This window comes from Pygocentrus nattereri, chromosome 20 (genome assembly GCF_015220715.1).
Source record: "Pygocentrus nattereri isolate fPygNat1 chromosome 20, fPygNat1.pri, whole genome shotgun sequence".
Taxonomy (NCBI): domain Eukaryota; kingdom Metazoa; phylum Chordata; class Actinopteri; order Characiformes; family Serrasalmidae; genus Pygocentrus; species Pygocentrus nattereri.
This window is the reverse complement of record NC_051230.1, coordinates 36,498,499-36,515,168: the sequence shown is the minus strand read 5'-3', so window position 1 is coordinate 36,515,168 and position 16,670 is coordinate 36,498,499. Positions and strand designations below refer to the sequence as shown.

The window sequence follows — 16,670 nt, the reverse complement described above, 5'->3', positions numbered from 1 at the left end:
GCCTAATCTCGGCTTCAGCCCAGAGCCTTACGGGCTGGCTGGGCGTCTGGTACCTGCGCACAAACACAAACTTCACTGCTCCAGACATACGGCTGGTTAAGTCGGGGTTTAGATTCTTCATCTGTTACTTTTTGTGAATGTGTTCCCGGCGTCAAATTCTAATTTGTTTATATATGTACGAAACACAAAGTTGGTCAGTGAAATGTCCCACTTTTCCAAATATGGTGTAGTTTTGTTTAGTTATGGTTCTCTCAATTTTCCTTCAGTGTAGATAATCCTGCTTAAAGAATATTTCATTAAGAGCCATTATGAGTATATAAAGCAATACATTTACACTTGATTAGTGAAGGTCAGTCAGAGCCTGAGGCTACTACTCTTACGTGCACCATAAATGGGAACTTCAAAACATCCATTATTCAGGTTTTTTCTCCACAAATTCAAAGTTAACATTTCCATAGATGTGCTGAGCTTCATCATGAACACAACCAGGACCTGGGATGGGCTACACATGAAACACAGATCCACAGATCCCAAGAGATCCTTATCAGTCCCACAACGGCAAAATTTCACTTCTGCATTTAACCCATCAGTGCAGACAAACACCACACACACACTAGGGGGCAGTGAGCACTCCTGCCCAGAGCGGTGGGCGGCCCTATCCACAGCACCCAGGTTTGGTGTCTTGCTCAAGGGCACTTCAGTCATGGAGCGTCGGCTCGGGATCAAACCAGCGACCTTCCGGTTAGGTTCCCTAACCTCCAGCCCACGACTGTCCCACTTGAAGTTGAGATCTTTCTCCTGATCTTCATTGAGAGAATCATCTACGTCAGTGATGCCGTGACCCTCAGCCTTGGAACGGTGGTACCAGAGAGACACTGCAGAATTTCAGAGATGTGGCTTAGTTCACTCCACTTCACCCAGGCATACACTGCACCTCCTCCAGCACTGAGGTTCAGACTGCAGCCCAGACGCTCCCAGCCAGAGCCAAACTCCTGGTTCCTCCATCTTGGTGGTCACTTCCAGGTCCACAATGAGGAAGGTAAATTCAGTGGAGCCATTCAGATGATCTGATCTGGGTGAAGCCACACCGAACGTGTAGTGTTTGGTACGAAGAAATGAAGAAAAGAAAGCAGAGTCTGATTATTTCTCTCTTTATTGTCTGCTACTGTACAGACTACATGTTGTTAGTGTATCAGAGTATACAGAGCTCAGAAAGCATGAGGCTTCACTAGGTCTCTCTCTCCCTCTCCCTCTCTCTCTCTCTCTCTCTCTCTCTCTCTCTCTCTCTCTCACATACATCCATTCTGCTGCTCAGCTCTTAATCCGTGAAACATCCAGTTACTGTGTATCTGCACGATGACGCTCATGCACAGAAAGGCAACCATGTTAGTGTTCGATTATAAGATTGTACAAACCATAAAATACACGCTTCCTCTCCGAGATATACTCTCATCTGAGGAGCTCCATGCAGGAGTGAAGAAGCAAAGCTAACAGAATGGTGGTAAATATTTACTGCGGCTGCATATTTACACCGACGCTACAGTTCATGCTTTGTAGTGTGTCAGTTGAAGCCATGACTGTGACAATGTTACCGACAGAGCTTTTCTATCCATTTGGTTAAAGCTGATCGCGTCTGGGCTGTTTACGTCAGACCACAATACGGGTCATCTGAACGCTCCTTCCGTCTGACTCCGTCTTGCACTGCAGGTCGCTCCTCCCTGCAGTGGCGCTCAAGACGGGCAGACCCAAGGCGCTTACCTGAGCTCTCGTCGCCCGGACACAAGGCGGGAAGGTCCTCCGCTTTCTTGCGGGACCGACGAGACGCTCGTGTTCCCTCAGCGCCAGGGGATTTGCTGTCTCCGGCTTGGTGGCGTTGGGACACGGCGAACTCGGGCTGCTTTGAAACAGCCGGAGTTTCGTCCCAACGGAACAACCACATGCCGGAGTCTCGCTTACCTGCTGCGTCCTGTGTAGGCCAGTCTTTCTGTAAGGGGGAGCGAGGAGGCGGACGCAAACGCTGAGATAAGCGAGATTTATTATGGGCAAATCCAGGGTCGTAGTCAGAACAGTCCAGGGTCAACGAGCCGACACGTACAGAGTATGACATGACAAAGACTTGAATAAACACAAACAGAGACCAGGTACAAGGATTCAATGATACAACACAATGATACAACACAATGATACAAAGAATCAAAGACTGGCAAAGGCAAGGGGCAAACACAGGGCTTAAGTACACGTAACAATGAGGGACAGGTGAAAACAATCAGGGGTGGAGTTACACAACCAAAACACGAGCACATGGACAGGACTGGGAGGAGCCAACCGTGACACAAGTAGTAAAATACCTACAACTCAACACAGAGTCTACACAACACTAAACCTGCTGAAAAAAAGTTTGTAATAAAATACAGTGAACAATAAAAGAGGTGAAGATCATTAATAGACAGTGTTAGTGATCAGATAGGTGTAGTGTAAAGAGACGGGTCTTCAGACGTCGTTTAAAGACAGCAAGTGATTCTGCTGTTCGGACACTTAGGGGAAGTTCATTCCACCACCTTGGTGCCAGGACAGAGAACAGTCTGGAGGCATGTTTTCCTTGTGATCTGCAAGATGGAGGGTCAAGTCGAGCCGTACTTGAAGCACGAAGGTCTCTGGGTACGGATCTAGCTTTCACCATTGATCTCAAGTAGGAAGGAGCTGGACCATTTTTGGCTTTGTAGGCCAACATCAGGGTTTTATATCTGATGCGAGCTGCTACAGGAAGCCAATGAAGGGAACGCAGCAGTGGAGTGACATGGCTGAACTTAGGAAGGTTGAAGACAAGTCGAGCTGCAGCATTCTGGATCAGTTGCAGGGGCCTGATGGTACGCATTGGAAGACCAGCCAGAAGGGAGTTACAGTAATCTAGTCTAGAAATGACTAAAGACTGAACGAGTACCTGTGTGGCCTCTCTAGAGAGAAAAGGTCGAATTCTCCGGATGTTGTAAAGGAGAAATCTGCATGACTGAGTCAGGTTAGCAACATGAGCCGTGAAAGAGAGCTGGTCATCTACAACTACCCCAAGACTACGAGCTTCTGTAGATGGAGTAATCAGGGTGTTCTCAAAGGGAATAGAGAGATCACACCGAATACCAGAAGATCCCGGGATGTAAAGCATCTCCGTCTTGCTTGGGTTCAGCTTGAGGTGGTGGGTTGTCATCCACGATGCAACGTCTGCCAGACATGCTGTGATCCGAGTCGAGACCTGTGTGTCATTAGGAGGAAAAGAAAGGATGAGTTGTGTGTCATCAGCATAGCAGTGATATGAAAAGCCATGAGAAGAAATAACATGTCCGAGTGAGCGGGTATAGAGAGAAAATAGGAGAGGACCCAGAATTGAACCTTGAGGAACACCAGTGGAGAGGTTGCATGGAGTGGATGTTGAGCACCTCCATGTTACCTGGTAGGAGCGCCCCTCTAGGTAGGACTCAAACCACTTCCATGCTGTTCCTGAAATGCCAAGGCCAGAAAGGATAGACAGAAGAATCTTGTGATTGACAGTGTCAAAGGCTGCAGAGAGGTCGAGAAGAATCAGAACTGATGACAGTCCAGCTGACCTTGCTGCATGGAGTTTCTCTGAAACTGCGTTGAGTGCAGTTTCAGTAGAGTGGGCTGGTTTGAACCCGGATTGGTTGGGGTCCTGTAGCTGGTTTTCAGAGAGAAAGACAGATAGTTGGTTGTAAACAGCACGTTCGAGAATTTTAGAAAGGAAGGAAAGGAGAGATACCGGTCGGTAATTGTTGATGTCGGTGCCATCGAGACTCGGCTTCTTTAGGATGGGGACCACCCTAGCTGCCTTGAAAGAAGATGGAACCATTCCAGATGACAGGGAGCTGTTGATGATGGAGGAAATGAAGGGAAGAAGTTCATGAGAGATAGACTGGAGCAGTGTAGATGGGATGGGATCCAGAGGACAGGTGGTAGGGTTACAAGATGTTAGTAGTTTATGTACTTCCTCGTTTGAAAGAGAAGAAAAGCAGGTAAGAGTTTTAGGAGAGAGTGAGTAGTGGCATACAGTGGTTGGAGTCAGAGAAAAGGAGTCACAGATCTTATTCACCTTTTCTTTAAAGAAAGAAGCAAAGTCATTAGCAGTAAGAGAGATGGGAGAAGGAGGAGGGGGAGGGTTAAGGAGGGAAGAAAAGATGCTAAAAAGTTTACGTGGATCTGCTGCAGATGCCTCAAGCTTCTCTCTGTAGAAAGAAGATTTAGCAGCAGTCACCTCTTTAGAAAACTTGGACAGAAGAGTTTGATAGGAAAGAAGGTCGGCAGTGAGTCTTGACTTCTTCCATCGTTTCTCAGCCAGTCTGAGAGCCCGTCGGTTGCTACGTAGAGCCTCAGTCAGCCAGGGAGCACGTGGAGATGATCTTAACGGTCTGGAAGAGACAGGACATAGATGATCACAAGAAGATGATATGGAAGACAGAAGTGTATCTGTGGCCGATTCCACTGAGAGGGAAGAGAAGGAGTCAGGGGATGGCAGAGTTGAGGTGATACAAGAGGCGAGGTTTGAGGGAGAGATGGAATGCAGGTTGCGACGTGTTGCGGTGTCCACAACCACCCCCGATTCACTATACAGTGCAGTGTTTAAACCAATACACTCTCGACGTAGTGCACTTTTTCATCCGTGATAGTACTCTTTTCACTGTATAGTGCACTATTTGATCAAACATTATGCACTATTCACTGTATAGTGCACTATTTGATCAAACATTATGCACTATTCAATTAAAAAAATGATGCACTATTTAATGTATAGTGCACTATTCTGTTAAAAACATTAAGCAAGGTCATACTCTATACTGTAGGCAGTAGTGATTACGGATCATTTCTTATCCCTGATAACTTTGCTCCTGTTCATTTTGCTCGTTTGCTCTTTATTGTGATTTGTACTGCAGCAATAGAAGAATTTCCCTCTGGGGTTAATGAAGTGATCTCTCCATCTCGCACTCAAATGTACTGAATAACGATTAGGGGTCATTCTGAACACAGCGTGTGACTCTGTATCTGAGGTTGTCATACAGAGCCCAGTCTGTGCCGACTGCGCTCCGTGACTCCAGCTTTTCCAAACTCCAGGCAGTGTTGATGTGGTTGATCTCCAAGCTTTAAAAGCCTCTTTCTATTCAGAGCGACTCGCTCTCCGTCAATTCACAGTTAGATCTGAACCCGGCAGCGGGGCTGTGAAGCTGGGATCCCGAGTCAGCAAGACAAACGTTTGAAAAATGTCAGTTTGTCCATTCGTCCATTTGTTTCAGAGCGATGAGAAACATGACGCTAGCTTGCGACCCAAGGAGCCAGTTTCACAGCTTCCTGCTCAGGCTGCGCTAAAAATACAGATACAAATAAAACACACATAAAAAGTTCATACAAAAATAATACAGATTCATAGGCAAACGCAAAAAAAAAAAAAGGAAAAATGCTAAAATATCGAAAAAAGTAACCGTGTACTGTCTAAAAATAAAACTTCTCCCAGTAGTATCGTTAAAGCTCCAGCAACTAAGCCGAGTTTCCAGAACTTCCTTTTCTCGTCCTGCTGCTTCTGCTGTGGGCAATTTTCAGGCTTCATGACTCTTGTGTGATGCTATAACCCTCAATCATCTCCGGTGTGGTGTGAGTCAACGTATACAATTAAATCTCTCTCTCGTGGCCAAACAGGGCTGTTTAGAGCATCGGTATGATACTAATACAGGCAGGAACAGCAGATCACGGCATAAAAGCCCTTCACAGTAGTGTCAATAGCTCCGTGTCTGTGCATAATGTCCCTTCATTAGCATTAGTGTTAGTATAAACAGGGCCAAACGTTATGAATGTTCGGAGAGCAGTTCTGAATATGTTCCTGATAACTGAAAGAATGCACAGTTTCATAATTAAACACTTTTTCTGTGTTCATTTTTGGTCAAATTGTGCAGCAATGAAGACTGTGTACTCGGAATGGGCGTGGTTATTCGATTATTTTTCAAAATTCCTACTTAATTAACTGGTCCAGATGTAAACAGAGCGGTTCAGAGCGGTTCTCTGTTCTAGATAAACTGAGTCAGAGCTGTTCACAGTGGTGGTGATGGGAACCAGACGTCCCCCTCTAAAAGCTCCTCACAGAAAGTTCCTACATGAACTGGTTCTGAATTCACTGCCTGATGACTGAGAGGCTGTTTTATGAGAGTTTAGAGAACTTCAACTCCATTCATGGTGGAGGGAGACATGCAGGGCGCTGTGCGGCAAAATAGTCCCCAAAGAAAACTCATTATTCCAGATATTCCAACATTCCATATGAACTGTGGAGTTTATACACCTGACTTCAGCCTGTCAGAGTAAAGTGGGTGGGGTTTATATACCTGAGTGCAGCCTATCAGAGTAAAGTGGGTGGGGTTTATACACCTGAGTGCAGCCTATCAGAGTAAAGTGGGTGGAGTTTATATACCTGAGCGCAGTGGAGTGATCATGAGGAACATGTTTGGTGTCCGAAGCCTTTTTTTAGTTTTAGCACTGGAGCTACAAAGCTAATGTAGCTAAAAAGTAATGGAAGCTGGTGTACACCAATTAGCACAGCGCCCAGTCTCCAACGGCCTTACGTGGTTTCTTCTATTAACATGGACTGAAGTACGTTAGCATGACTAAAGCCTGAATTCTGTCTGTCCTTCTGTCCTACACACATTAGCACCATGCTAACTGTCTGAAGACCGTTCATTAGCTACATCAGCCTCGCAGCTCCAGGGCTGAAACTACAGACACGAGCTCCAGACACCAGGCCAGATTCAGGGCTGAAACTACAGACACGAGTTCCAGACACCAGGCCAGATTCAGGGCTGAAACTACAGACACAAGCTCCAGACACCAGGCCAGATTCAGGGCTGAAACTACAGACACGAGCTCCAGACACCAAGCCAGATTCAGGGCTGAAACTACAGACACAAGCTCCAGACACCAGGCCAGATTCAGCGCTGAAACTACAGACACGATCTCCAGACACCAGGCCAGATTCAGGGCTGAAACTACAGACACGAGCTCCAGACACCAAGCCAGATTCAGGGCTGAAACTACAGACACGAGCTCCAGACACCAGGCAGGATTCAGGGCTGAAACTACAGACACGAGCTCCAGACACCAAGCCAGATTTAGGGCTGAAACTACAGACACGAGCTCCAGACACTAGGCCAGATTCAGCACTGAAACTACAGACACGAGCTCCAGACACCAGGCAGGATTCAGGGCTGAAACTACAGACACAAGCTCCAGATACCAGGCCAGATTCAGGGCAGAAACTACAGACACAAGCTCCAGACACCAGGCCAGATTCAGGGCTGAAACTACAGACACAAGCTCCAGACACCAGGCCAGATTCAGGGCTGAAACTACAGACACAAGCTCCAGACACCAGGCCAGATTCAGGGCTGAAACTACAGACATGAGCTCCAGACACCAGGCCAGATTCAGGGCTGAAACTACAGACACAAGCTCCAGACACCAGGCCAGATTCAGGGCTGAAACTACAGACACGATCTCCAGACACCAGGCCAGATTCAGGGCTGATACTACAGACAGGAGCTCCAGACACCAAGCCAGATTCAGGGCTGAAACTACAGACACGAGCTCCAGACACCAGGCAGGATTCAGGGCTGAAACTACAGACACGAGCTCCAGACACCAGGCAGGATTCAGGGCTGAAACTACAGACACAAGCTCCAGACACCAGGCCAAATTCAGGGCTGAAACTACAGACACAAGCTCCAGACACCAGGCCAGATTCAGCGCTGAAACTACAGACACGAGCTCCAGACACCAGGCCAGATTCAGGGCTGAAACTACAGACACGAGCTCCAGACACCAAGCCAGATTCAGGGCTGAAACTAGAGACACGAGCTCCAGACACCAGGCCAGATTCAGCGCTGAAACTACAGACACGAGCTCCAGACACCAGGCAGGATTCAGTGCTGAAACTACAGACACGAGCTCCAGACACCAGGCCAGATTCAGGGCTGAAACTACAGACACGAGCTCCAGACACCAGGCCAGATTCAGGGCTGAAACTACAGACATGAGCTCCAGACACCAAGCCAGATTCAGGGCTGAAACTACAGACACGAGCTCCAGACACCAGGCCAGATTCAGGGCTGAAACTACAGACATGAGCTCCAGACACCAGGCCACATTCAGGGCTGAAACTACAGACACAAGCTCCAGACACCAGGCCAGATTCAGGGCTGAAACTACAGACACGAGCTCCAGACACCAGGGACTATAAAATCCATAGATTAGGGACCAAGACCACTGTGGATTATACAGCACCTTCGATGCCATCTCGGCGGCTTGGACTTGGATTTTCCGTAAAGCTGCTTTGTGACGACACCTGTTGTAAGAACTGCTTTAGAAATAAAGTAAAGAGATACGTCAGTGTTAGAGAATGAAGTGGTCATGATTTTACTGGCAGAAATGCCAGCCTCCAGTCCCTGAGCTGGGTGGCACTGTGCGATGGTGTAAGTCCCACCCAGCAGGGAAGTTGTTGTAAGGGTCTGTTTTTTCTGCTAGTGGTGGTCGGTTGTGGCAGAGCTGGTTTAAAGGTGGCTGAGATGCGGCTCTCTGATGCAGTAAACAGGCTGGGTTCTAGCAACCACATCCAGCCCCCTCCTTCCATCATTCCATGCGGCATGTGGGCTGTAAGTAAATGCCGGGCTTCAGTGACCTTCAGATCACTGTCATCTTTGTGTGTGTCAGTGCAGGTATCTAGAGCTTTGGGTTCTAGATAAACTCTTCTAACTAACTGGCTTAAATAGTGAAACTGCAACACTGTAAAGACCACGAGATCAGTGTGTAATTATGGGTGCTCCTGTCACTAGTTATTCTCTACTGCCACCTGGTGGACATTTACAAGCATGACACTTCTTATGCATTTGTAGTAACTTGCACACAGCAGCACTGAGACACTGAGACATTATTTTGTGTGTCTTAAAGGTGAGGCCTGATTAAGTTACCTGTTGTTTGTCCTGATTTCACTGAGATATTTGTTTTGTTCACGAATATAATAAAAATACAGCGAAGGGCTCATGAAATGGTCACCACTTCTCTCAGTTTGGTTGCCCTTGAGCAACTGTTAATGTTGACCTCTTGATAGTGTTGCTCAGCATTTTGCCACATTTCTGTTTTAGACGTATTTCACAGGCACAACTTTCTACGAGTCTGGTGTTTATTCCAGAGGCTTTAGCTGCTTCACTCTCAGCCTGTTAGTCCAACCTGGTTCAGGGACTGAGTGGCCAAAGGCTGCTTAAGCACAGTTTGACCATTTGGCCCAGAGTAGAGGATGAAAGGCAAACTACCGCTCTATAATACAGCAAGACAGTTCTTCTACAGCTTGTCCAGCCCAACTGATCAGCCAGCTACCTGAACACTTACATTTATTTGCTTTTTGGTTGTGAAACTAATCCCAGTCATGTGTTGTGGTAACAGCACTTACCTTATTCAGTGCAGCAGAGGCAGGACTGGAGCAAGGCACCGCAGTTTATGTGTAATTTACTAAATCAGTTACACATTTAAACTCATTGAAAGTGAACAATCTAAAGTTTCATGTACAACAAGAGTAAAAAAGTAGAGGTTATGAACACACCTGACTGCTCAGGTGAGTCTCAGAATACTCTGCTTTTCCATCTCCCCCGTGCCCAGGTGAGTTGATGGTAATAGGCGGATTCTAATCAATGAGTTTTGTGTGGGATCACAAGACGGGCGCTCTACGTTTTGGACAGAGTGGGCGAGTTTCTGAAATCTTTATTTATGCAGCACCTTTGAATCAATGCTTTACAAACAAGGACATACAAAGATCATTCAAATTCAAATTTAAAAAGTTTTAGTAAAGTAGAAATTAAAGACAAAGACAAACAAGAAGTTTTAAAAAGAAATTAATCATTAAACTGAATGTCAAATTAAAGATGAAATAAGATTTAATTAGGATAACAATAGCGTTAGAGAACTGCTAGACATACAGTAGAGCTAACAGGGTTCAATCTGAGCTGAAAGCAGGATCGTTTTCAGGCTGGTTTAAAGTGTCCAGAGTCGGCTCTTCTAACACTCTCTGTCCACTGGGTCCATTTAAGAGCAGCACATTATCTAAACGCTGCTTCTCCGTGTTTAGTCTCCACCTTCGGCAGGACTGGCTGACCATTTCCTAATGATCTGAGGGTTCTGCTCGGCTCATATCGCGGCAGCAGGTCAGATAAATGCGCTGCTTCTGACCATTAAGACGTTATAGAGCAGGAACAGATTCTTAAAGTCTGTTCTGAACAGGCTGTGATGTACAAAACCACACAATTGGTAGAATTACCAAAGCCAGCGGTGTCAGTCTGTTGAATCTACAGTTCAGTTTAGTCCTGACAAGTTCTAAAACGAGCATTCCTTCATAAACACATTTTTATTTTTTTTTTTAATATGTGAATATCTGTTCATGAGGGAATTGTCTTGAGAATTTTTTTTTTGCTTCAGTTGAATTTTTCCTTTGAGTACAGAAAAAAACGAATGTGTCATAAAACAGTTATCTCTACGGCACAAAAATGATCTATATAACATTCAAAACAATTTCTGGCATATATAATCAACTAGATGTTTCCATAAATATCTGAATGGGTTACAGAAATCATTCAAACATCCTGAAAACAGATAATATAGTAAAACAAACTTGCTTTTGCAATGGTCATTGAAGATAGTTCCTTATTTTGTGCTTCTGAGATGAGGAAAGCAGTTGTTTTTGTGTAATGAGGCCCCTGGATTGTAAGATGAAATTTTTATTTGCAGTAAACAAAATTGCAATCCTCATTATGAATATCCAGACCGGTGTCTAAATGAACATCAGGACAGTAGATCACTGTACTTTTCCTGGTACTTCTTTGCCAAACACCTCGTCAGGTGTGAATATTCCAGAAAAAATGTAACACAAATTGGCACGAATTGAAAGTTTCCGCTTTGATCAACTGTTAATCGTATTGCAGACCATTCAGTGAAAGTCATCTCTCATTTGGATGTGTACATTTTACTGAATATATAATCTGTCAATATTGTCAGTGCTAATGGCAACGGCTACGTGCTTCCTGAAGGAATCTGATGTGGTACTGAGAAACTCACCATGTATTTCTTTTGGCACATAAACAGTTGGAAGTTCACGGCCATGAGAGTTTTGCACATTAGGAATCAGATTGGTGTCCAGAGGAGATGAGTCTTTTGCCACTTCAAGCATGGCTTCAGCTAATTTGCTATTCTGGTTTAATTTCCTGGCTTCCAACATACTACAAACTGGTGGGTGGTGATCTGCATTGATGATTTGCCCAATACCGGAATTTTTAATTGCATATTTTTGCCAATCCTTGTAGAGTTCTACTTTTCCAACCTCTACTGAGCACCTTTTCGTTCTCTACAATCTTTTTCACCATGACTTTTTGGTGCAGCTCCCTCTGCCATGTACCAGTCCCCTCCTCTGATGGCTTCTGTCCACTCTTTGCGCTTGACAAAAGGCTCCCATTGGCCTGAGTGTCTCAGGATGGCGTCGGCCTCCACAGATCGGAGGCGATTTGTTTCCAAAGCGACCTCCTCTTCACTGGCCTCTGGTTTCAAGCCTCTCGCTAAAGCATGAAACAGGCAGCTCTTGTTTTGGCTGGTTACGCTGTTCGATTATTGATGAGCACGTCGTAATGGCCGTCTGGGTATTGGTCACTCTTTGGTCTGTAGATCAATGTCACAGTTTTGACTGACAGGCGTAGTGACTGGGTTTCCCTGCATTTTGGTAAGCTTGCCATGGCTGTCCTCTGTCAGGATGATCACCTTGGTGCCAGTGGTTTCTGACAAGACTCTGATATCCAGAATGGTACGTGCCTTTGTGGGGTTCCTGATCTTCTCGGCATGTGACTGTGAGTGTTTACCAGACTCTCCTGCAAGTTTGTATTCAGAATTCAGGTCTCCTGGCATGTGTGCAATGTACCTGTTATTTTGTCCAGCTCCTGAGTTTTTCCTCTGTTCTGTCAGTCTTTAGGCCCGTCTTTACATAATGGCCAATGATGCCATTTACTTTGCCTTGGACATGTGAAGCAATGTGCCTGTAGAACTTCTGGTGGAATACTTCTACTAACGTATCAGCTAATAATGCACTGATAGTTTCAGCTAAATCCCTTTAGAATTCCTTCAGCATCTCGATTTGTGAAGCAGGCAGCTCATTTTGCTTCACTTTCCCTGAGAAACCTTTTTCTTCTCTAAACGCTTTCAGTTGTTCATGAAGGTTTGAGAAAAATGTGTTTGAGAGGCTGGCCACTGAACTGATGGCAGCTGCTGCCAGTGCCACCATATGGATGGTTTGGATGGCTGTCAGAATTCCATGTGTTGTGCCTTTGGGCTCAGATTTAGCACTGTCAATCACTGTGGAGATAGATGAGTTAAGCTTGTTCTGCCAGCTGAGATCTGCAAGGAATGGCTGTAATGCAGTGTTGCTCAACTCTCTGAAAATGGAGAGAAGTTTGCTCTTTCTGTTCTTGTCCTGCAGGAGGTCAGACAATTGTTGTTTATCCTCAAGGTGTGAAAGTATAATGGAGCCTACTAATGTAGCCAAGGGCTCTTTGTCCAGGTTATGGTTCACATTGCTAACAATCTACTTTTTAACTTTTTCTCTAGCCCATGATTCCCAACTGAATTCTGCTGTCACCATGGACTCGATGCCAAAGATGCAGTCTGATATTCCTTCAGTGATCAGCCCCATGCCAACTTGGGCTGATGTTCCAAAGGTAAATGCAGTGAGCAGTGCCCCTCCAATAATCTGCAAAACTCCAAGAAAGAACACCAGCAGAGCTTCCCATGGGAAACGAGGCTCCTCTTCAACAGAAAAGACATATCCAGGCCTCATCTGTACAGATTGTAGGCCTCCACTTGGAGATCTTCATCAGCACTTGACACCTGGGAGAACATGGGTGATTTCTTGGCTATTGCATCCCTCCCTCTTCCTTTGATCTCCAGCTTCTAGACAGCCTCACTGATGTTTTGATCAAAGTAACCCAACATGCTGCACCTGGTTGTCAACTGTTTTTCAAGGCTGGTTGATAGATAGATAGATAGATAGATAGATAGATAGATAGATAGATAGATAGATAGATAGATAGATAGATAGATAGATACTTTATTGATCCCGAAGGAAATTTAGGCATCCAGCAGCAACAACACAATACAGTAAGAAACATATTCAACATCTATTAAACACAGAAGAATAGAAAATATATAAGGGTATAAAAACTTTCTGTACAAGGTAAAGAACTTTCTGTAGATGGAGCAGTGCAGTAGATTTTTCTAACAGCCAATAAATAAATTCACAGAGCAAAGTGCAAACGACATTGGTTATAAAAGTTATAAAAGTGACTGATGTGCCATACAATTATTAATATGTACATGTAAAAACAAAGTTCTGTAAAGTCAATATGTGAATATATGAATGCCACACTATGAGTAAATGTACTTGACTGTAAGAGAGGTTGGGGAAGTGTAATTGTGAATAAATAATTAGGCGGTTGAGTAGTTGAATAATGTCCATGTAGTGTGACTGGGTTAAACTCAGTCAGCAGCAGCATCCCGTCCCCGATGGGAGGAATTGAAGAGTCTGATGGCTCTCGGAAATGAATGATCTCCTGAGTCTGTCCGTTGTGCAGCTCTGTGACAGCAGTCTGCCACTGAACACACTCCTCTGCTTCATGATGATGGTGTGAAGTGGGTGACTATCATTGTTCATGATAGAAAGCAGTTTATCCAAAGTCCTCCTATCTGCTATTGTAACCAGAGAGTCCAGCTCCACTCCCACTACTGCCCCGGCCCTCCTGACCAGCTTGTCCAGCCTTGATACATCTCTTCTCTTCATGTTGCCTCCCCAGCAAACCACAGCATAGAAGAGAATGCTGGCCACGATTGAGTGGTAGAACATCTGCAGAAGCTTCTTACAGATGTTAAAGGACCGCAGTCTCCTCAGGAAATAGAGCCGACTCTGTCCTTTCCTGTACAGGGTGTCCGTGTTTGTTGACCAATCCAGTTTGTTGTCCAGATGCAGACCGAGGTACTTGTAGGTCTTGACCGTCTCCACATCAACCCCCTCAATGGAGACTGGCTGCAGGGGTAGTCCAGACCTACGGAAGTCCACCACCAACTCCTTGGTCTTGGATATGTTCAACTGCAGTTGGTTCAGTCGACACCAAGCAACAAATTCCTCCACCTGTCTCCTGTACTCCTCCTCCTGACCACCCTTGACACATCCAACGATGGCAGTGTCATCCGAGAATTTCTGCAGATGGCACATCTCAGAGTTGTACTGGAAGTCTGATGTGTAGAGAGTGAAGAGGAAGGGGGAGAGCACAGTCCCCTGTGGTGCTCCAGTACTGCTGACAACAGTCTCGGATGTACCAACAGTCAGCCGCACGTACTGTGGTCTGCAGGTGAGATAGTCCATGATCCAATGCACCAGGTGAGGATCCACCTGCATCTTCACCAGCTTGTCTCTGAGAAGTGGGGGCTGGATGGTATTAAAAGCACTGGAGAAATCAAAAAACATGATTCTCACAGCACTATTCCCCTTGTCCAGATGAGAGTAGGTTCGGTAGAGGAGGTAGGTGATGGCGTCCTCGACACCAATCCTCTCCCGATAGGCAAACTGGAGAGGGTCCAGTGCATGCTGTACCTGGGGTCTGAGAAGAGGGAGAAGCAGTCGCTCCATGGTCTTCATAATGTGGGACGTCAACGCAACTGGCCTGTAGTCGTTGAGCTCACTGGGGTGAGGTTTCTTGGGAACAGGGACCAGGCATGAGGTTTTCCACAGCGTGGGAACCCTCCCCAGCTGCAGGCTCATGTTGAAGATGTTCAACAAGGGTAACCCAAGTTCAGAGGCGCAAGCCTTCTGTTGGCTGAGTCACCAGAAGACATTTTTACAAAACTGCAGGCAGGCCATGCATTCCTTGGCAAGGTATGTCAGAGACTCCTGTGCTTTCCTGAGATCATCTATGGCCGTAGTGAGGTAATCTCCCTTCTGCTGCTTTATAGTGCAGTACGCATGACTAAAAAGTTATGGTTGCCCAAAATTTATCTAGTTTTATAGCTTTTTCAAATAGCTTGGTACTGATATCCAGTACTGTCAAATTGGAGGATGACTGATGGCAATGGCTGCACAAGCAGTCTAAATTATATACATTTATTTTATAGAGATTTAACTGGCTAATGTTATTGCTGATCAATGGATGCTCATTTGGGGTTCTAACAACCCAGATAGCAGCAAATATCAGTCGACTTTCTTGATAAGGTCGGCACCCCACCGACTGTTTGCCATTGCTGGTGCCCCTCGGACCACCCGGATTACTGTCCTCCATAGAACCTCTAACTAGTTTTTAATCTCCTAAAAGAGATTTTAAATGCACAGAGACTTTTATTTTAGAAAATAAACTAAGAAAAATATTACAAACAACTGACAGAGAAAAAGTTAATGACTTAATATAAAATGGTGAAAGTGTGACGCTGAGCTGGATCAAAATTATTTACTAAACTAGTTTACAAAGGCATTGTGATGGACTGGCGACCTGTCCAGGGTGTATCCTGTCTTCGGCCCGATGACAGCTGGGATAGGCCCCAGCTCCTTTTCCTGGGTATGAAGTCAGACTGCTAAGGGCTCTATCACTAAAGAGAAAAGCAGGGGTGATAGGGTTAGGGTTAGGGCATCCTTGGCGTGTCCCATGGTAGAGAGGAAGAGGTGGTGACTGCATACAGTTGGTATAAATGGCACCGGTTGGGTCAGTGAACTGGAGACAAATCCAACAAAAAAAATTGGAGTAAAGACCAAATTTGACTAGAATGATGAACAGAAAGCCCCGTTCCACCCTATCAAAGGCTTTTTCAGCATCAAGGGACACTACAACTTCAGAATTAGACGAAGGGGAAGAAGAACATTGAGTCTCTTGGTGTTAAAGAATGAATGTCTGCCCTGTATGAAGCCTGTTTGGTCAGAAGCACTGAGGTCTGGCATCATCAGCTGGAGATGATAACATAGAACTTTGGTCAGAATTTTGAAATCTACGTTTAAGAGCGATACAGGTGTATAACTAATACAAAGGGTAGGGTCTTTGTCCTCTTTGAGCAACAGAGAAATAGTCACTGCAGATAAGGTTGGTGGAAGTCTGCCTTTGCTAAAGGAGTTGTTGTATAACCTTGTCAAAATCCGGAGAAGCTGTGCAGAAAAAAGCTTTATAGAATTCCACTGTGAAAACATGAGGCCCAGGGGATTTTCCTTTAGGCATAGTTGGAGCCCCCAGATGAGCTACTTATTGTTGTCAATCTACAAGCCAAACCACAAAAAACTTTCATCTTCAAGCTTTTTCACCTCAGTGTCTGTAGCAGCCCTCTGTCTTGAGGAATAACACACAGAGAGTCTCTAACAGGTGCTTCATTTTTTTAGCTTCATAATTTTTGTCCAGTTTTTGGACTTCAGGTATTGCCAGTTGCACCGTGAGAGTTCTCAGAAGAACCTCAGACAAGTCCAGATTCTGGGGTCGCACTACAGAAACTTCCTCTCTTTCTGTTTTGGTTAAGATCTGAGAGGTCAAGAAAATATTTCTCACATATTCATATCACAGATTCAAATGTGATCCTAAATT

General features: G+C 45.3%; 1 protein-coding gene across 1 annotated transcript; it reads right to left on the bottom strand.

Moving 5' to 3' along the window:
* Positions 1 to 412: 412 nt before the first annotated feature.
* Positions 413 to 3,859, bottom strand: LOC119261807. Its single transcript, XM_037531546.1, has 4 exons — positions 3,443 to 3,859; positions 2,495 to 3,247; positions 757 to 849; positions 413 to 502 (listed from the first exon to the last, which is right to left on the bottom strand). The coding sequence occupies exons 1-4, from the start codon at positions 3,857 to 3,859 to the stop codon at positions 413 to 415; spliced, it is 1,353 nt and encodes a 450-aa protein (XP_037387443.1).
* Positions 3,860 to 16,670: the final 12,811 nt, after the last annotated feature.